Here is a 21,448-nt window from a genome sequence, read left to right on the forward strand (position 1 = left end):
TGCTTACAGCACTTGCTTCCTCCCACTCACTTGTTTTTTAATCCTGTGGCCACTTAAACCAAGTCTAAGAAGAGGATCCTCACCCAAGGAGTCCATTGACCCTCAGTTCTCAAATACTTGTGATGCCTATGCTAGAGCCACATGTAATTTATTGCTTTGTATAGGATGTGTTCCTTAGTTATACTCAAAGAAGGGACAGCCTGGTCTTTATTAAAACTTTGGGCCATGCCCTGGTCATCTTCATGTTTTCTGTTTTAAGGGGATGAAGCACCAGCTGTGCAACCAGACCTTCCTTCACCTGTACTTCAGTAAGGAGACCTCACAACAACAACAACAACAGTTTTGCAACAATTTATTAGCAATGTTCAGAGAAAATACAAAATCCTATTTACAATGAAATCATAAGAATGGCCGGACAAACGGAGCAGGGGGATACAGAGGCCAGGTCTCAGTGATGCAGACCTCAGATAAAGGAAATCCACACAGAGGAAGAGAAGCAGCCCTGCACCTCCCCTACGCAGATGGTCAGGGAACCCAGAAGGAACATGCCTATAGCTATATCCCACCCCTAATCCTGTGTTACTTGGCCTCACAAGGACTTCCACCTCTCTGAGCACATACATATTACTCACTGCTTCAGTCCAAGTGCTTTCGGTAAGCCTGGCTTGGATGGACAGCAAGCCACGGGGTCAGCACAGAAGAGGGACCAGGACACATGCAAGAAGGGAGCCCTGTGGAGGGGCATGGGAGGGCAGCGAGCCATCCCTGCTCAGGTGGCCTGGAGATGGAGCAGGTGCCATGCAAGCTTTTCCCACACAGGAGCAGAAAGCCAGGATGTAGCAGCAGTTCAGGCAGCGGCAAAGTTACTCCACACCAGAAGGAAAAAGAGCAAGAGATCCAGAGTGGGCTGCAGATCAGTGTTCTCCTCCCCAGGTCCCAGGGTATGCAGGGCCAGTTTGGAGGAGTCCCAGTGCAGAAAGGGGGGCTGCAGAGCTCTGGTCTAGATTGTCCTCCAGAGGAGGAGGTTTAGGACTATTTCAGAATCAGTAACTCATCACGTAACTCTCCATTCTCCCTCTTCAAAAGCTGGAAAGCAGAAATACCTACAAGGCCTTTTGCTGTGAGCAAAAAATGGCTTCACAGCCCATCTGCTAAGATATTTCAGAAGTGCCTTCATGGGTCTGAGCCAGAAAATTCCCTCTTTAAACTTTTAGGGTGCCTCCCATGCTGCCCCCTCCCAATTCTGCTTGCTCAGTAATTCAAAGCCCTTATTTCTTCTCTGCAATGCACTGCAGAAATCAGTGGGTCATGGACTTAATGCTGTCATCACCTTAGTCTCCTTTATCCTTAAAAAGATTTTGGCTTGGGGTTTTTTTGTTGTTGTTCTGGGGAAGAAGGTGAGGTGGAAGGCATCAGTTTTGCTCCTGCATGATCATGGACAAGGTCAGCACAGCCACAGAGGGGCTGAACCATTTTTACTCTCTGCACAGTAACTTTCCTCTGCCCAGCTCGGGGTACTGAACACGTGTGACAGGAAGATACAACATGTGAAGGGTAAAAGCCAGGGCAGCAGCAGAGGAGGAATGTGCGGTACGGAGCATTTTGGCATAGCCTCTCTAACACGCAGGGATTGCTAGAGGCAGCTCAGTGACGCACTTGCCCTGGCATTCCCAGAGAGATTGAAGATACGGGTTTCTATCAGCAGGAAGGATCACTTTTTAAATAAGAGCAAAAGGCCTCTTATCTCCACCTGGAGCTTTACAGTTAGAAATTAGCCAGCTAATCCCCAAACAGGGGAATGTGAGCAAGGGGAAGATGGAAAGTTACCTGAGCACTTGGAGGCATCCAGTGCTCTCACTGACATCCCAGTTTGGGGGAGCAAAACTGGAAAATAGCAAGAGGCAACATTGGTGTTTGCTGCAAAGCAGCGCCCATTTTGAGCAACAGGCATTCACCTGGCCTCGGTCTTTGGATAGTGACCACTTAGGACCAATAATCTCGAGCAACCAAGAGAATTTTGTGAAGGCATCAGATCCTGATGACGGGACACGGGATCTCGGCCACCCATTTCCCACATCAGAAGGTGCCTGGCTTTGCCTGGGCTCTGAAACTTAGCCTCTTTCCTCTCTTCTCTGCCAGTAATCCTTACGTGGGGTCACAACCCTCCCAGGTGAAGAGCCACACTTCAGAGAGAAAAGTGACATATGTGTCCCCCTTGGGTGGGGAAGTGAGCCCACAGCCGGCAGTCCTGCTGTCCCACTCTGGGAAGGAAAGAAAGTACACGCTCAGCCCCATAGCCAGATGCAAAGGATACAGAAGAATTCTTTCTGCAGGGGCATTAGGGATGTCCTCAAAGAGGCTGCACGTCCTGAACAACAGGTTCCCTTGCACCTGAAGGACTGATTGCTGGGACATCCAGACTACGTGATCCCCTGCTCTGCACTTCTAAAAGCAGGCACTATCAGGAATATATCTCTGCAGAGGCTACAAGGCTCCAAATGAATGCAGGAGAGAAACAAGGGGACACAAGGATTTCCCTAGCCTTTTCCCTTTATTCAGCTAGTTTTCTTGCCGGGATCCTAGCTAAATTCCTTACTCTCCTCCCCTTAGTGTTATTTTCCCTTTGCAGGGCTGTTCTCAGCACTTCAACATCCCACGATGTGCAAGACAACACCAGCAACTCTGACAGCCTCTGGGGAAAAGAAGATCTTGGTCTCATGCCTCCCAATCTCTGGTCTGGTTTGATCTCAGTAGGAGCCGAGGGTGCAGAAGAGACATAACACTTAAGCCCTGCTTTGCTTTCTGGGTCACAAAGGCCTAACAGCATATATACAAGCTGCATAAGGAACCCAGGGGTTTTGCTCAGCTGATTGAATGGAGCCTGCTAGTGGGCCAAAAAGGGTGGGTTCAGGTTGGTTTGTTTTAACCCTCTTTTCCTCTTCTTTTAAATTTTTCCTCTTAAACATTTGCATCTTGCCAGCAAAGAGAAGATACTGCCATGCTGCACTCACTCCTGGCTGGAACCAAAGAACTGGAGGAAGAAGGAGAAGATGTAGATGATGTCCAGATAGATATTGAGGGCTCCAAAGATGTATTCCTCTGGGTTCAGCGAGTACCGACGATTCCCCATCAGCATCTGGGTATCAAATGCCAGGAACTGTGAGGAAAGAGGAGGAAACCAAATGACAGTCACGTGGAGGTTTGGCACAGGGAGGCAAGAAGTACTCTAATGACAGGAGTTCTGCCAATTGCTTCACTGTACCCAGAACAAAAATGCAGCCACTTTTTATGAGCTGTAACTGCAATTTAAAAGCTCAGAACAATGCACTGAACAAGCTGCAGCTTTCCCCTTCCTTCATTTCACTCTTGATGGTCAAACCCTGAGCCTAACTCTTACTCAAGGCCTACTTCCTTCGTGCTTCATCCATCCCAAATGTGTCCCAGGATCAGCTCTGGAGCAGTTCTCCCTGTGCCTCCTCAGCCAGTCCCTACGACTTGTTATTCCCAGTCTTCTCCCAGTTCAGAAACACCTGCCAGGTAACATGGTGACCTGGACCCAACGTGACATTGCAGCAGCTCTGCGAGAACAATAAGGAGCAAGAAACCCCAGATCCCGGGCAGCACCAAGCCCTGCAGAGGTAGCCAGACCCAGAGAGGAGCTAACACCTTTCTGAGGTACAAACACAGCTAAGGGCAGGGCAGATTTTACCAGTGAAGCCATCACAGTGGGAATCCACTGCCCAGCCTGCCTGCAGGGCCACAGCACTCACAGGAACAAACGTGGGCTACAAGGAGACCTGCGCCTTGTCGCATGACTTCAAGCCCAGCATCTTCTCCCGTCTCACCTTTACTCCCTCTGCTAACCTAGCCTGTGACAGACACCTTGGCACGGAGCTCTTCAGGGCTGGCGGAGCATCTTTGCCATCGCCTGGGGTCAGCTGGCACCTCTGCCCTCCGCAGTCATAAATAACAACTGATCTTCCCAGACATTGTCAGGCTGAGCTGACAAGCCTGGCACAATAGACTCCACCAGCTGAGGTTCTGACTGAAGTTTATGGGGTAATTATAAGCTGTTTAGCCTACTTGTATTTTACAGAACAGTCTTTAATCATGAATCACAGGAGAAATATCCGAGCTCACTTGAAATTACTTTTATAGCTAATAAATGAAATTGCTCAACTGTTCTTATTCACAACGTGCCCAATGGGCACCGCCTTGCAGCCCAAGGCAGCCCTCCTCCTGACCCCCACCTCAGGGTAACGCCAAGCATCTTCCCAGACAACTCCCACACCTGAACGGCAAGCACGGCACTGCTGGGACTTGCTCTGGGAAGAGACTCGCCGGAGGGATTGCTGGGGAGCAGTTGAAGGAATGAATCCAGGCTTTTCAACTTTTCTCGGAGGAACTGCCCAGCTTCAGGGCTTTTCCTACCTGCAATGAACCTTAATCCCAAACCACGACCCCTTCACTGTCTTTCTGTACCTCTGTTTCTGTTAGTCAAACTCATACCCAGTCCTCACCTCACTCCCGCTCAGCCAGCTCTGACTTGACTTTGCTTGCTTCTGCGGCCTCATTTCATCCCCAGGCTCCCTTTGAGCCCAGCTCCCACTGCTGTGCCAAAGCTTAATCTCTGCTTTTCCTACTCCAGAGCTGCCTCTTGCCCTGTCCCTACAACGCTTTCTGCTGTTCACACCTAGTATTGGCAAACCCGTGCTGTATGCGTAATCACACCATGCTCTGCACCAGTGCTGCACGTACACCAACACCTTCTCGGGATAAGGCTGAGGTCACTACAATAATTACTATTCACAAAGCATTTGAGGATGTGGAGCTCTCTGCAATCCTGCAACTCCCTCTTCTCCCTTCTCCAAGCACCCTTCGAGGCTAAAAGCATTTACTCCTTGCTTATTTTTCCTGCCAACACGCTCCCGACCCCCCGACCAGCACCACTTACCATAGTAAAGATAATGGCACCAAGCAGAGCGTAGATCGCGTGGAGCCAGGGGACCTAAAAGAAACAAATCCATCAGTGAGTGCTTGGGAGAAAACTGCTTAATTAGGACTTGACACAGAAGAGGGCTTAGCTCTCATGTGGAGGATACAAGTTAGGGAAAGTGCTCTCTAATAGCCCAGGATAGACTTGCACCACTTCCAGCTCCAACACAGTTTCTGTTGTTGACCTTTTCATGGCAAAAAAACAGGTCGCCGTGCCTCAGTTTCCCCTCTCACTGTGGCCATTGTGTCTACTTGGCTGATAAGCTTCTAGATCAGGTATTTGTGTTTCCAAATAGCCTCCTTCCACACAGCTGCTGTCTCTGTGGAAATATCTTAGCACTATCCTGCTGGAACCATATTTTGCAGCAGCCCTAGGTGTTTATTTACCCAGACAACGCTGATGCCACTGGTAGAAGCACCAAACGCTTCCAAGAGCCAAACCCAGCTTTAATTAACAACCATAACTTAAATGTGTTCATCTGCTGGAGTCACCGCAGGAAATTCACTGGAATTAAGACCAAACCTCAACCCCTGCTTGCTGCAGCACAGTAGCACACAGCACTAACGGAGAAGTTCCCTGTATTCCAGGAGAAGGTGCCCACATGGACGGCTGATTCAACTCGGAGATCGAAGCCTGCCTCCCCAGATAGACAAGCTCATTACAAGGCTGCCTCAAGCTATGCTTATCTTGACAAGCTGCAAGATAAAGAGCAGTTGTCTCAACAGTTTAATGGCAGTGGCTTGGCACTGCAAGCTGCTTTATCCTCACGTTTGCACAGGGGAGAGGTGGATCTCAAGCCAAGACAACCAAAATTCAAGCTCTTGGTTTTGGAAACACAAGCCTGTGCATTTGTTCATCATCAGACCAACTCCAGAGCTAGCACCAGTGGGAGTGTCTCCTGTAGGTCTGGCCCTTAAAGTATGACTCAGGTCCCCAGAGAAGCCAGGTAAGATGTGAAGGGTTTGGAGGTCACTTAAAGGCTGCTGAGATCAAAGCCGGTTGCCTCAGTTCTCCAGCGCAAGCAGGAATTCAGGGTGATTAATGGTGGCTGCACAGCCCCACACACCTTCCCTCTTTCATCAGCATCTTCCAGGGTCTGTCAGGCTCTTGCCTGAATGACGACTCACCTAATGAGACACTCTTGGATGGAGACCAGACATTCTGTGCTGCCACGCCAAGCCCTCTATCAGGTGTGGTCACAAGCTGCTCCAAGATTTCAGCTGGGCACAACTAAAGCCATCTGTGACCAGGGAGGGTGAAAGAGGGGACTGGACCCACACAAGAGGCAACTTGCTGGCAGCAGTTGGAGGTGTGACAAGGTGGTCACTCATCAGCAGCACTTGTCCCTGGGGTCTGAATCACCCTCCAGAGGTGCTTATTGCTGAGAAATTTGAGCCTCAGGATTTAAATACAGCAGGACAGTGCCTGCTGTTTGTTAGCGTGAATACAGTCAGGTCTGGCCAGAGAGGTGCCCCACTGCACTCGTCCAGAGTCCAAGTCCTGACATGAATTTGAGGCAGGAGCCCTGTTTTGCATTGAGCAGGCCAGCGCTTTAATGTGCTCACTACCCTGGTTTCACTGGAGGGGAAACTGAGGCACAAACAGGTGATGTGACCCACTGTGGGGTCACTACACAGCTCCAGGAACAGAAGCAAACTTCCTCAAGCCCCAGGCCAGTGCTGTCCTACAATCCAATATCTGATTGTACAACAACCAGGCAAGAGCCACCTGGTTTTGCCTTTTCTTTCTGTTGGTGTTTCTGCACGTTTTTGGACAACAGGGAGCACACCCCTCCCCAAGCCAAGCCCTGGAGTTTGCCGGCTTTAGGCCGATCAGCTCCCAGTCTTGCTCCAGGACTGATGGCACGGGGCAAGGAAGGAGGGGTGCAGGTAGTTACTCACATATTGGTAGGGCAGTATCACAGCCAGGATGATGCCACCAAAGAAGAGTACCATGAGCATCACGAAGAGGACGCCCTGGTAGGAGGTGAAGTCAAACTGCGGAGGTAAAGCACATCGCATTACAAGTGCAGAGTGCTGGAACAGGGGGGCAGCATGGGGACCCAAACCTCCCCATGTCCCCAGAGAGGGACCCTCCAGAAGCACACCCATCTTGCTGTCATATGGCAACTGCTTCCTCTGCATCTCAGGTCCCATAGCCCAAGACCCATCTGTATGGCAAGCCACTTACCATGTCCCCTTTATTGCCACAGGCAAGAACTCAGTACCCATCACATACCTGAAATCCAAGAGCCCATCATACATATTTGTGCCAGCATCCTTCTGTACCCCACAGCCTAACCCTCCAAAAAAAACCCAGCTTACCCCCATACATTAGCATCTTCCAACCCCATCTATACCCCTGGCACATCCCTCACCCCCAACATCTGTCCTAATCTTCCTGACATCTTCACTTGACATGCCAGCATCCCTCAGGTTGCTCCTGTATCCAGAGCCCTACTGACCTGCCCCTCACACCTCACCCTGCGTCCTGCCCCAGCAGATGCCTCTCCCAGAGGCACCTATCAGCACAAACTCACCTTGGTCTGGAAGCTGAAGATCGTGACAGACAGACACACCAGGGCTGTGATCCCCAGACACAGAAGGACCGACTTGGTATTGTAGTAACTGCAAAATCAACAGCAAAACCACTTTACAGTGTTTCCCACAGGGAGAGGTGGAAGGAGGGATTAAGACAGGCAGAAGCTTAGCAGAGGTGTACAGGGAAAGTGTGAGTCCTAGGGGCACAACGGCACTGAAATTATCAATGCCCCCCCTAATCTAAAAAGGGAAGGGTAGAAAACAGTGGGAAAAAAACCCTAGATGGGTTAAATAGAAGAGGGTGAGCAGGAGAACACGTCTAGGTCTCCTGGGAACTCATGAGCAGCTAAGATGGGGACTTACTATAAAAATCTATCTGTCCATGGACAGATGGGGAAGGGGGAGGATTCAAACTTGGAGGTAATAAAAGCAGAATGACAAATACAATTGCAGCACAATGAGAAATCAGAAAGCTGCAGCCACTGTTTTATTACTGATGTGCTTGTAACAGGGAGTTGGGTCTTGGAAAACCCTAGGGAAGGAAGGATGGATTTGAAGAGACACTGCAGGCTTAGGTAATAGTTTCATGTATGTCTGACTGCTGATTTTGATTACAGCACCAGGCTCAGCCCTAAGAAAAGCCAGTCCCCACTCTCCCCTTTGGTTTTATTGGAGAGTGAGCTCACTGGTATTTTCTCCGAGTTGCTGAAGCTGCTACTTTCTTTGTCCCCAGCACGCATCCATCAACACCCACTGGCTCATCTACCTCATCACCAGGGACCCACGTGAACCAGCGCTGATCTTGTGAGCAGGCGGTAACAGTAAAAACACAAGCAAAAAGGAGCAAGCTGTAAACTACAACAACCCTGAAACTGCTGGAAAAAACCTCCCTGTCTCACTCCAGCCCCATCTGCTAGAGTGCTGCTTAGTGGAAAAGGTGAGATGACAGTGTATGGTCATCCCATACAGCCCATCGTGCAGGCACTGCCTTGTCCCTGGCTCCCTAGTGCTCTCCTATAGGATTTAGCATAGTCAGGAATTATGCTGTGCTGCCCCAGCTGTGACAGAGAAGGGGATGTCACCTTGGAGAGCTTCTTTAAAAAGTGCTTCCAAAAGGGAGGGTTTGTGTGGCTACTGGAACGGCTCCAGAGAGTGCAGGTGGCCCATATATTTCAGAAGTAGGGAAGGTTTTTTTGCAGGAAGATACAGGACACAGGAGCAGAAAACCTCCAGAGGCCACACGCTCAACCTACCTGGAGAGCATCCCAGTGAGATAAGCCATGGAGAGTGTCTGGGAGGGAAGAGAACCACATTACTTCTGCATTCATGTCTCAGGGAGAGACATGCAACAGATAAAACATTTTATTACAGTGATGACGATAAAGGCAGTGAAGCCTCTTAAATGGATGATCAAGAGAAGCAATTTTTGCATAGTTTCTAATCCTCCGGTGATTAATATCCACAGGGCAGGTTAAAGGAAGGGCAGGCCACCACCCCGAGAGCAGTCCCACCTTCTCCATTCCTCTACCCCTCTTGCACAGGACTCCAGCACCCTACCCCAGCTCCCACCACTGACCAGCCACCGCAGGCATTGATTTTATTATTTATTTTCTTTAAACAGAGACTCCCTTCTTTCCTGCTTATCACAGTCTAGTTCAATTACAGCTCCTCAGCCCAAGTGCAGGGCAATTAGAGGATGAAATTCCTGCTTTCTGCAGGAATCCAGACCAGACGTCTCTCCTGCTTGGAGCCATTATGAAACCCAGGGCTTGTCGCAGGGGCAGGGCAGACGCTGTCCAGATGTGCTACTTACAAAGATGCTCAGCAGGATCAGATTCCATGGAAAATACCTCCTGCAAGTGAAGAAACAGGGACTGGTCAGCCCTGCGATGCGGAGAGCGGAGGTAGTTAGCAGCACTGCACAACAGGTTGCATAAATTATGCCATATAATTAATGGCCTGTGCAGCAAGTGGCAGGGGTGGTGCAAGGGGACAGTCATCCTGTTGGGAATGAGAGTGTATTTGGGGTGCTGCTAGACCAAGAGGGCAAACGTCCCTATGATATTCCAGCAAAGCAGCCAGCAGTGTCCTGCTCCACTGAGAGCACAGACAACCATCCTCGGCAGTATTTAGCAACGAGCATTTGGAGCCATACAGCAGTGCAGTTTTGGCTGCAACATAGCTGCCTTTCCAGTTGCAATTTGACTTCAGGTTTTAACGCTGCGTTGCGGCAACCCACAACTGCATCAGGCCTGAAAATACAGCTGCCACCTCAGTCCCTACGTCACTGTGTCAGCATGACCCCATCCCACCTCTGCAACATTGTTGGTCATGCTTGAAACAAGAGGAAAATAACCACCCTTCATTTCACAGGGCTGTTTCAAATGCAGAAAGAAAATATTTTACCTGGGTCCAGAGCAGCAAGCAAGAATCAAGTACGTCACAAAGAAAACAGCACTGCAAAGAAAAGAAAGAGGGCAGTTTAGGGAGGAAAACCCAAGCACTGTGTGTTGATGCAAGAGAGAAGTCCCCAGCTGACAAGTTTAAAATGCAAGCATCGTGCCAGAAGTCGAGGCTGGGTAGGAAGCAAGGATGTTACTACCTCTCACTGAAGCTGTTTTCTGCCCACAGCTGCCTACTTTGCTTATGCCAGTCTCCGAGGTGGGACAGCAAACCGTTCCCGAAAAACCTGAACAACATTTTTAGAGCAGAGAAAGGGTAGCATTCAGGTCCAGGATAGATAGGGCACCCAAATGTGTTTGCTGTTGATGCGCCATCAGTGCATGAATAGCTCATACAGAGGCGGCCAGACTTTGCCCTGCATTTCCAGGCACTTCCTAGCGTGGTGGGATCAAGGCATCCTGCTGGGATTTCAGCAGCACTTCAACCAAGATCCACAGGGCTGGTCAGAGTGACTTGCCTAAGGCCAGAGGGAAGGTCTGTGTCAGAGGGAACTGGTCCCATATTACTGCACCAGCACTCAAGGAAGAGTTCAACAGGAGCAGGATCCTCGAGGTCGGTGAAGCTCACAGACACAAGCCTAATATGCTGTTGCACAAGCCATCCCCAGGTCACAGGAGAGTTATGTATCTCACATGACTTGACCCTTCAGCAAAGCAAAAAAAAAATCCAACAGCTGAGGGATGGTCTCCCTCCGCTCTGGACATCACGCAGCCCGGGTGTTTTTCCACAGCTGCTGATGGGTTATGGCACAGTGGGAACCTGCTTACCTGCTTTCACCCAGCGCCTGGGGGGGAAAGCAGCTTCCAAGCATGCCGATGGCTGCACGATAGCCACTCACCTTCGGTCTAATAAATGAACATGACGGCAAAACCCACGGGCCATGATAAATGCACCAGAGATAAACCTGAGCATTGCTCTCCCACGGGGAAACCAGGAAAGCTGGAGTGGACACGGCTGAATAGATGGAAAGAAAGCACGTAGGGAGCAAAGAGAGCCATTGCAGGTGTCCATCTCCTTTGCATCCCTTGTTGCACATCTGCTCTTGCTTTATTCCCTCTGAGCCATCACCCTGACAGTAGGAAAACACCCTAAGGCACCCACTTCTATTTTACAGAGAGAGAGTTGGGGTCTCTGTGATATGAAAGATCCAGACCCAAATCAGGACAAACAATTGGAGACACTGGGATGGAGAGAAGGGCTGGCTTGCTGGGAGGTGAAGGGCCAGACAAAATTTAAGTCCCTCAAGTACAGAGCCTACCCCAGTTGGCTCAAGACAGGTTTGCTCCTACTGAAAGACAGAAGTGCTGTTCAGTAAGCTACAGGAGATGAACCCACAGGTCTAAGCATAGACCTGAGCAGAGCTTGGTCTTGTCACCCTACGTGACAACACCGCTTCTCCAACCTAGCAACTGCCCAAGGAGCGCATTGTTTTCTTTTAAGGTCAAAGAGGCATGCTGATGCCAGTTTCCTTCTATTACTGCTATTTTGGGTCTTTTTTTTTCTTCCAAGTTATATAAGTTGGTGTCTCATCTCCGGGCCTGGACACATTTCATGATTTGGGTGTGAACTCATTAAAGTCAAGTTCACAGAGCCTTGTTCACAGACAATTGCATCGCACACTCTGCCTGCTTAATTAGCAGCACTAACACAAGCGGCATCCAGGAAACCAGCACGACTGCAAACATACTAATGCATTGAAGCACAAGCCTACGCTACCTCTGAGCTGACCTTTTGGACCAGGCTTGACTAATGAATGGCATCCCAAATTCTGGGTACCAAGAGCAGCTCCGTGATGAAGACACAGGCATGACAGCCCCACAAACATCCTAATCCCTCCCCAAATGCATCCCCCCCCATTAACATTGCCTGCACCCTGCTTCATCTGTTACATATCAAGGCACGCGATGTAAATTCAGGCAATCTCCTTGCTTTCAATGGGACAACCCCAAAATCAAGCCTCTAAGGTACCCTAGGCACCCTTTCAGGTCTCACATTTAGGTTCTGCGCTGTTTTCCTGGAAGCTTCCCGGTTTTACCTGGTTTTCTCTGCAAGCAATACTCATGTGTTTGCTTTGACCCTGGTTTGTAGAGCAGCAAGCTCCTTTTGGAAGTATTTGGAGGTATCTAGCATATCTCATGTCTCAGACTCATTTAGGTGAGATTTTCTATCTTTTCACCTCAGAGTTATCCATGAATTTCCCCAGCTCCCCTTGCACACATATTAGTGCAATTCTTCACACACAAGATACAAAAGTATTTGGAAAGTGTCTCCACATCACCGCAGCCACATCCAGAGCTGCTTGGAGCATACATGGCCACAGGAGAAGACAGAGATACTCACTAGGAAGCCCAATACCAGGCAGCGTGCGTCTGGATGTACCCCTTGACCGGCTCACTGCAAGACAGACAAAAGGGATGCTGAGCAGAAAGCATGAAAAAGCCAATTACTTCACAGGTTGCTGCTAAATTAAACCTGGGAACACATACAGGGTGATGCAGCATGGGGTATGTGATAAAAAAAAAACCAACACAGTTGAATCTACCCAGCAGACTGACCAACTGGAAAGAAATTCAACCTGTCAAGTCGGAAAGACGGCCCTGCTGTTATCAGTTACACAGCGGGGCTTGCTCGGGGAGCAACCTTCTCTGAGACGTGATTAAGGAGCTGCAATCTTCAGGCTGACAATGATTCATTATTTATTCTGGAGGCAACGTGAGCTGCACATGCCCAAAATGCTCAATCATCCGAGCTAGAAACAGCCGCTGCTTGAGTGTGGGGTATCTGCTTCTGCAACGGGAGGTAACCCAGTCCCCGAAGCCGAGGTAGGCTGGGATCCGATGGCCTGGATAACTCCCAAAGGAAAAATACAGCAGTTGATACTCAAGGGCAAACAGCCCAGGCCTCTTGGCTGGGGATAGCACCCAGAACAGACAAGGCACCATCCAGAGGACATGTGGGAAAGGTAGCAGAAGTACTGAAGGGTCTCTCAGGGTTCCCTCAGTTTTGTTTTTCTATTGGACCACGTGGGGCGGGGGGAGATAAATTATCTACATAACAGACAACACCCCAAAGTAACAGATAGTTCAAGGGCAGGTCATACGCAGGACAAAGCAAGCATTACTGCTACACAAGAGACCTACCAGAAGGTGAAGAAAGCCACAATAACAACAGTGACCAAGAGCTGGACCATCAGGATGGCATAAACCTGCAACGAGAGGCAGCCCATGGGCGACCTGCAGACTCTCTGCTTCCCACCCAGCCCGGGGAAGCCAGCAAAGCCATTGCAGCCAGGTCCCCCCCAGGGTCTCAGAGCTGGTCTCCTACTTTTGCAGGGGAAGGCTGAGCCTGGAGAGACTCGGCCCTTACCTTCCTGATGAAGACTCTGCGCACATTCCTGTCATCCCAGCTGAAGGACGTGAGCATCTCTGTGTCCCCTGGGTACCCGCCACTGCCATAGCTCGGGCTCGTGCCTGAAGCAGAAGCCAGACAGATCAGCTCCCACCACCCAGTTCCCTCAATCTGACCCCGGCGATCACCTACAGCTCAAGAGCCCCAAATTTTAAGGTTTTCTTATTGTACTGCAAAAGAGGCATGCTAGGAGGCACACTGCTCCCTTCCTGCTCCTGCATATTATTAGGACCATCTCCAAGAACGGAGTGGGGAAACCACTTCTGCAAACTCCAGCACGACAAGGACACCAGGATTAATTCCTGCCTGTGGTAACACCGTATTTTTAATGGCAATTAGAGGGCTCGTATCACATCCTTGCTCACCTTTCACTGAATATTAAAGCATCCCCCAGAGGAGCTGTGACTCAGCACCTCAGTCATCCCCATCAGGAACTCTGGTGCAGGAGGATTCCCTCGCTGCTCTGTAATTGCCTGAGCTTAGGCTGCGTCTGCATCGTGTCTTATGTCAACAGTGTGCCCTTTCCTCTGAGAGAACCTCGTTACAGCCAGCTTTTCCATAAGGTCTGTCTGTGAATCCGATTTCCATGCAGGGAGTCGGAGAGCAGTTTAGCAGCAAACCTAAACGAGGGGAAACAACCCTGACACTACCGCTGAGAGTACCTTCCCAAAAAATCACTGCACCACACAACCCAGCTCTGCTTTGCTGAGGGCTCTGCAATACAAGCTCTTGCTGCTGGAGGTTCCCTGCAGATGGGCAGAGAGGAAGCCTGGACCAGAAAGCATCAGTTTGCTCTGCAGCCTAGAGGGAGATGGAGGGAAACATTGGAAAACCTCTGCCTGCTGGGGAGGCGACTGCCTCGACAGCCAGGGATGAAGGTAGCGGGGAGGATATTGGAGGGGAGGGAGGGTGCAAGGAGAAACCCAAAGCAGCAACTTCTCCCTGCTAAGATCAGCTGCACAAATTAGATGTAAGAATCAGCCTTCTCCATCTCCTGAACCTCACGCTCAAGAAAAAAAATAAAACAAGTACTGAAACCTCAGTTGTCTTAGCGCATCGTTCCCCTGTGCTATTCGCTTCTCTTGCGAACGTCCCCTTCTGTGTTACTAACAGTCTCCCCACTTGGGTTTCCTATAGAATCAAGGCTTATGCGATTCCACCAGCTATATATTCATGTGTTCCCATCTGTTTGACAGATGCCTCCCCTCCTTCTCAAAGCTTTTCAGCTCAGTGATACTCAGATCCTTCAGGCAGATGGAGGAAAGACCCTCTCAAGCTCAGAGAACAGGCTGCGGGCACCAGGAAAGCCAAACTCAAGGCCCTGGTCTTAGATTTCTCCCATTTTACTGGTCAAAGGTTGCTTACTCTTATTGCAGAAGCCTCATCCTATAGATGCCCCTGGCAGGAAATAAATCCCTTGTGCTCTTCTTGTGCCTAATAAACCTCTCGTGCCTTTTTCTACACCCCAGTGGAGATGAAGCTCCTGCAGCATGTCCTCCCTGTGTTTCTGCGAGATCTGTCATCACCCACACTGGCTGAGAGCACCTGAGGCCCATATCCCCGGGACACTTCAATGCCTCCTGCGTCAAAGCAATCAAGGCATCTAAACACTAAATTAGGCACCTAAATGCCTCCGAGGAATGGAGGGGGTTTCCTCCTCCCTGCCTACTGTCCCCAGCACCCGTCACCTCCCACCCATGGCCACATCTCAGGCAGCAAGACAGCGTGTCCCAAGCTCATTATTAAAGCAACCCAAAACACATGTCACTTCTCTCCAGCTACTCCCAGTCTCACATAAGCTGTTACATGCAGCCCCACGGCATGTGTGTGTGTCCCCCGACCCTGGTGCAGGAGCCACAGGGCAGGAAAACCTCAGCAGGGATCAGGGCACAGGACACAGCTGCAGAGAGGAAATCCTGCCAGGCTTGTCAGGGAGGGGACGAGAGATGACACATCACCTAAACAAGTCCTCCGGGATACCCAAAATACCAGCATCCTAACCCATTTGGGCTTTACCCATCCTAATTCATCATGACAGTAGAAAGACCCAGATGGTTGTTATAGCAAGCTGGGTGGTTATTTATCCCCTCTGTTTCTGACCTCTAAAGGCAAACAAGAATGGAAAAAGTCTGTGAAACCATTGGAGCATGCAGGCACACACATCTCAGAGGGGTTTAGCTTGCTCTTTCCCCTTCCCTAAACATCTCCATCCCTGCAGCTGCGACCATCCCCGCTGGATGGAACAGTCAGCAAAGCACAACAGAGGAAAAGGATTGAGCAGAGAGGGGACTCGGGAGTCATTAAATCCAGTCCCTCTCCAGTTCAAGCCGTGCTGATGGAGCCGTTGGCCACCCCAGCAGACTCGCTTGCCAGCCACTGCATCCTGTGTCCATCCCAGCTTGCCGCTACACAGCCATTCCCCTGTTTCGGGCACAGTCGAGCCTTTGTCCTCTTGTCATGACCAAGCAGGAGCTGCACGCAGCACCCAGGGAAGAAAAGCTGTTTGTTTACCAAGGAGTTGGCCACACAGATCAACACTGGAACTGAATTGTTCAGCCTTCAAGTCCAGCAGCGTTTTAACCTCCACTGGCTCTGAACACCAGCTCGCAGCAGCCAGACATCACTGATGCCGTGACACCGATTTTGCCAGTTCAGCAGCTTCTTTGAAAGCCAGGGTTGAGCAGGAGGTAGAGGGGGGGCTGCTGCCTGCAGAGCGGGGAGCATTGCACCAGGACTCTCCCCAGCCCTGGGAGGTGGCACTGCCCAGTGCAGCAAGCTGGGAGAGGGGATTGTTCCTGTTCCAGTTCTGGGAAGCAAAGCAGGGACAGAGAACTGGGGTTTAGTCCCACCTCTGGAAGACAGTGTGGTCTAGTGGTTGGGTGAAATGGCTTTTACATATAGATATTGACTTCGATATAGAGCTTATAGCTCTAGGGAGAGCCCTACCAGGACCATCCCTGGTTCCCCTCTTCTCTACAAGCCTGGGGGGAATCTCTGCACCCCTCTCCTCCCTCTGCAAGGGGCTCACCCTGCGTACAGCCGCAGAAGGACTTACTGGGGTCGACGTACGCCCAACTGGGGTGGAGCGGGACCGATGGTGGAGGAGGGTAAGCACCAGACTTCATCCCTTCTCCTGCTGTTGCTTCCTCATAGGTTGGAGGAGCTGGTGGAGCCGTGGCATTGTCCTTCTTCTCCCCTTGCCCCTCAGAGTTGGGGGGTTTGTTGTTCACAGAGAGCTGCACAGAAAGGGGAGGGGAGGGAAGAGAAGGATTAGACTGTAAAAACAGCACAGAAACTGCCCTGCAACGGGGACCTGACAGGGCACAGACAGAGGTCTGGGCATCCCTCCATTGGAGGAAGGGATCACGAACTAGAAGGACACCCAGCAACTCCTGTGGGGTGGCAATGGGCCCATCCCTGCACCCCCAGGAAGGAGCATCCTCCGATGTGATTGAGGCAAGAGGTGGGGAAACACCTGACACGTTAAAGGGGATGAAAAGTTATAGGCAGCCAGGTCTGAGGGGAGACGCAGCCTTGCCCAGGGTGACCCGTGGTGACGCAGGCTCACATGTAACACTGCAAAGCATCCAAATAATTCTCTGCTTTTCAGCCTACTTCTTTTTAAATTTCCCATTAAGAAAAGGAGCTTTCAGTTACTGGGCAGAAAATCCTGAACTCCTCCATTTCCACTTACACCCACATTTCGGGGAGTTTCTCCTAGCCCCCAGGAAGTGCTCTGGTTTGACCTACCAACATTTTCTTCTAGCTTGTTGCTGTCTGCCCATCAGAAGCTCAGCCTTGCTGCTTTCCATAGTTTGAAGATGCAGCTATGGGACTTGGGATCCCATATCTGAACACTATGAAATCCCAGCAAAGAACCAGCCTCAGGCCACCTGAGAACTTACATCTCCTCAGGAGCATTACCCATTTAACCTTCCAGATCTTTGTTATCCTGGGATAAGTTATGAGCCTGGTATCCTGCCCTTGCTGCCAAAGGGGTTGCCAGCTCAGCATCAGGGATCATAGGGATGGAGGGTTGGAACCACAAAAAGTCCAAAATGAAGCAGATGGACTAACTAGCACTGCAACAGACAGCACAGTCCCTGTAACAAGGTCTTTAATTAAAGGTGTAACAGGCCCTTGAAAATAAAGCCAGGATACCAGGCTGGGACAGGCACCACGAGCTGCATGGGGATAAGTGTGCCACCTCATAGGGACTGTCCTCACCCTGTCCTTTGTGACACAGCCCTTGGGTATAGGGTGGCCAATATCATACAAGACCCCCAGAGATACCCAAGGAGATACAAAAGGGACAGTGCTGCCTGCATCCAGCAGCCTCCAGCATCGTTGTCATGGCAATGGTGCACTGTGCAGCAGAGGATGCCTAACCCCCCCCGCCCCGGTCTCAGAGCATTGGAGAACCCCAAAAATCCAGAGTTCCCTGGACCAGGAATGAGGTGCTCAGAGCAGGTGCCAAGTGCTGACTGCTGGGGGCATGGATGGGAAAGCACAAGCACTCCATTGAGCTCCCCTGACGTCCAGGACAGGTGGAGGAAATGGCCACAGGTCCAACAGCAGGGTTGAACTGCACATCCAGCACCAAGAAAAACAGCCCCCAACCTCATGACGACACAGCCCTCCATCCCCTTCCTCTGCCGAAAACACCCCCATTGCAGGGGCCAACGCACCCGGCTGTGCACAGGTACCCAGCTCCCCCCTCCGCAGCAATTGTTTTATTCCTTAAATCCCCTCCCTTCAACCCACTTTCCCCATCAAAACATGCAACAATTATACAAGCAGGACGACTCATCATCCCAGCACTGGCCTCCCACCTACCTTCCCCTGGGTCATTGCTCCTCGCTAACGATGCTGCCGGACCCTGCGAGCAGCAGCAGGAGGGAGAGGGCCAAAGCTGAGCACGATCCTCCTCGGTGGGTCCCTTCCACCCCCCTTTTCCGGGATGTCTCGGGGCTGGCTGCAACCGCTGCAGCCTCCGCAGCCTGCGCTGATGCCTTCACCTTCTAGCAACATCCACGGAGCAACGGGCGCTGGAGAGAGGACCGTACCATTCCCAGCCTGCAGCACAGGGGGAAGCCGGGAAAGAAACAGCTAAAACAGAGGCGAGCGGCCACCGGCAGCGATGGGGAGGATGCACGGACACGGCACTGGGGAGGCAGCAGCAGGGTCCCCACACCACAGCGTGGGAAGCAGCTGCCCCAGAGATGCTGAACTCGGGGCTGGGCTTGCAAAGGGGAGGGAGACACGAAGGATGCTTCGCTGTAGCATCTCTCTGCTGCTGCGTATCAGAGCTGCCCACGGGCCAGGGAGCAGCAGCTCCTTCAGGCCCTGCCGCAGCCTGGCACAGCAACAAGGGCCATTGTGGGGGGCTGGGGGAGAGGGGAAGGCCTGAGCCAAGCTCTAGCGTGAGAGCAGGAGGGAGGAATCGCACACAGCCCTGGCTCCCTTCCTGACCGTTTCCAGGCTTTGCACGGAGGGAGGGGACAGGGAGGACAAGGCTCATTTGCCCCACACGTGTTGTCCTCTCTGGACCGATGCAGCCCCACAAGGTGGGTTTGGAGGTGTCCCAGGGCAGCCAGCAGACCATGAGCACCACGCAGCCCCCATCACCAAAGCGATATTATTAATTCAGCCCCACAAAAGGAGAGGGCTGAATGGGGAATCCAGCTCCCAGCCCAGATTGGGGAAGGGGCACAAAATAAATGAGGTTTTGCCCCCCCATGTCAGGACCTGGGGGAATTACAGTCTGGAGAGCGCAGTGAGATGGAGACATCTCCTCCTACCACCCAGCCACAGCAGTAGAGAGAAGAAAAAACGGTCCCTTTACACGGTGAAATGCTTCACATGGGCAGAAAATTTGTCCAGGAGAGAGGAAGAGAAACAGTACAAACACAGCACACCTTCTACCTAAACACATGGAGAGACAGGCTTGTGATGAATGAGAGGTGTCAGCAGAGCAGTCTTGCACTGTGTTCCCACAAAACGAAAGCACAATTTCAGATGGTTCTGGACTACACACAGGCTAGGAGCTGTGCCCCCGCATCCCAGCTCTCCACATCACCCCTCCGGTCCTTCCCCAGCCCCTTCAAGTCACTTATTGCTTGTCATGCCATAAGCATGCATCACATCGCTAATTCGTTTGCTAAGTGTATAATACAGGTACGAAAAATAAATTAGCTTGTCTGCCATGAAGAAAAGGCCTTGCCACATTTTAGGCTCCCTAAAGACAGTCCTAGAGAAGGTGAAGAATAGGATGTCTGCAAGAAGAGGAGGTTGAAAAGACCATCCCCATTCCCAGCTTCTGCCAAGCAGCAGGCAATGGAAGGGTTAAAAGGAGAGCAGGAGCTGGAAATAAAAGAATGCAGCCAAGCAATGTACAGCTGGCATCCATACAGACCTAGCCCGAGCTATTCAATTGGAAAGAGAGGTGATTACCACAAGGACTGCAAAAACTTGTCAGGATTATTCAGAATCAATTAAGTGCCTGTTAACCACAAGCTCCTCAAGGGCTTTTATTCTCCTCGAGGTTGAGCAGAGGCATAAAACTGGGTAGGTCCTCAGTGAGGGAGAGAACTCAACCCAGCAGGTGGAGTTCTCACTGCTCCGGCTTGTTGACCCCCTTCAAGCATGGGATGAGCCATGGGGTCAAGGACTTGGGAACAGAAACTGCAGGTTGTCTCATTGTGGTGAGAAAAGAGACACCCATTTGCTTAACGAACTCCAGAAGGGCTCATCCCAGCTGCAGTCCCTGACGCAGCCAGATTCCTTGGGGGGGGATAACGCAGGACCCCACATGCTCCATCCCAGGCTGAAGGTGCTTCCAAAGAGTTAAATACTGGGTCTGGAAAAGGAAAAACCCTCAAAGAAAAGCAGATGGCATTGCCTACCACAACAGCCTCCATCTCAATAAAAAGCAGCAGGGAAGAGAAACCAACCCTCCCCACCACCCTGGTGTCCAGAAGGCCCATTCCCACCCCTGAGCTCCCAGAGGGTATCTCAGTCTTCCCTCGCCGCCCAGCCCCAAAACAAATCCAACACAACAGGCAGTGTTTTCAGGGGGCTCTGAGGAACCATCATGTCTTTCTGTAGCCAGGAAAATGAGCTGGGAGAGCCCATGGGCTGCAAGGCTTGAAATGAATCTCATCTCTGCCACGGAGAGGACACGAACAACTCTGCCCAGCAGTGAAAAGCAGAGCCCTTCAGCCCTTGCAGGCACCATTCTTCTCCACCAAAAAGACTGCTCCAAACCTAGCTCCTTGCTTTTCTGTTTGAGCTGGAAGCTCTTAAGTGTGCTGAAGCTCTACCGAGACGGCAATTTTCTCTAGATCTTCTCTTTTCCCAGTCTCACAGATGCCTTAGGAGGATAAACACACACAAGAGCCAGATTCCAGACTGTGATGCTCATGCATAGCAACCGTTCAACATCCCCCGTCCAGCTCCCCGACCAACCGCTGGTCCAGCTCAGCATCAGGCCACATGAAGCAGCCATTTGCCTGCACTAACATACCTTTAATACACATGGGGGGGAAAAGAAAGAAAGAAAGAAAAAAAAAATCTCTGTCAAGGCCACACCCTGCCAAATCCACAAGGGATTTCACAGGGATTAAAACAACTTTGCTGAACACTCAATCACATCAAAAACAAGGTAAAGAAAACCTGATGGGATAATTAAGGGATCTGCTGCATCAACATACATGATGGCACGCCCAGGAGCCCTCTGTAAATATTCTTTCCCCCATCCCCAAGAGGGAAAAGCTCCCACTATCAGTGAATGCTCTGCCATGGACTTAAATAATAATAATAATAAATAATTTAAAACCCCAGGAATTTACCCTAGGCTTTCAGGCTGCTGAATTATCCCTGGATTATTAATGCTAAATCCTGCCACCAGGCTCGGTCCCTAGATGGGAGATTAGCAGGCAAGCTGTGAACGTGAAGAGGGGCTTGGAAGAATAAAAGAAATAAAAACTCCCTTATTCTCAAGGGGCAAAGCCCTGCCCTCACCACCCCTCAGCCCCAAGCG

At 50.9% G+C, this 21,448-nt stretch overlaps 1 protein-coding gene across 1 annotated transcript; it reads right to left on the minus strand.

Moving 5' to 3' along the window:
• Positions 1-335: 335 nt before the first annotated feature.
• On the minus strand, positions 336-18,676 carry FAIM2 (Fas apoptotic inhibitory molecule 2). The gene is made up of 12 exons (XM_054807357.1): positions 18,244-18,676; positions 16,463-16,643; positions 13,366-13,469; positions 13,140-13,204; positions 12,340-12,393; positions 9,943-9,993; positions 9,350-9,389; positions 8,790-8,827; positions 7,536-7,623; positions 6,898-6,993; positions 4,955-5,008; positions 336-3,157 (listed from the first exon to the last, which is right to left on the minus strand). The coding sequence occupies exons 1-12, from the start codon at positions 18,256-18,258 to the stop codon at positions 3,008-3,010; spliced, it is 936 nt and encodes a 311-aa protein (XP_054663332.1). The 5' UTR covers positions 18,259-18,676; the 3' UTR covers positions 336-3,007.
• Between the last annotated feature and the right edge of the window lie 2,772 nt (positions 18,677-21,448).

Source organism: Grus americana, chromosome 31 (assembly GCF_028858705.1).
Source record: "Grus americana isolate bGruAme1 chromosome 31, bGruAme1.mat, whole genome shotgun sequence".
Taxonomy (NCBI): domain Eukaryota; kingdom Metazoa; phylum Chordata; class Aves; order Gruiformes; family Gruidae; genus Grus; species Grus americana.

Coding starts and splice junctions, on each gene's coding strand:
- FAIM2 (XM_054807357.1), bottom strand. Junction 13,470..16,462: donor TTGGGCGTACGTCGACCCCA/GTAAGTCCTTCT, acceptor CTTCTGCTTCAG/GCACGAGCCCGAGCTATGGC. Junction 6,994..7,535: donor TCTTCAGCTTCCAGACCAAG/GTGAGTTTGTGC, acceptor TTACCTCCGCAG/TTTGACTTCACCTCCTACCA.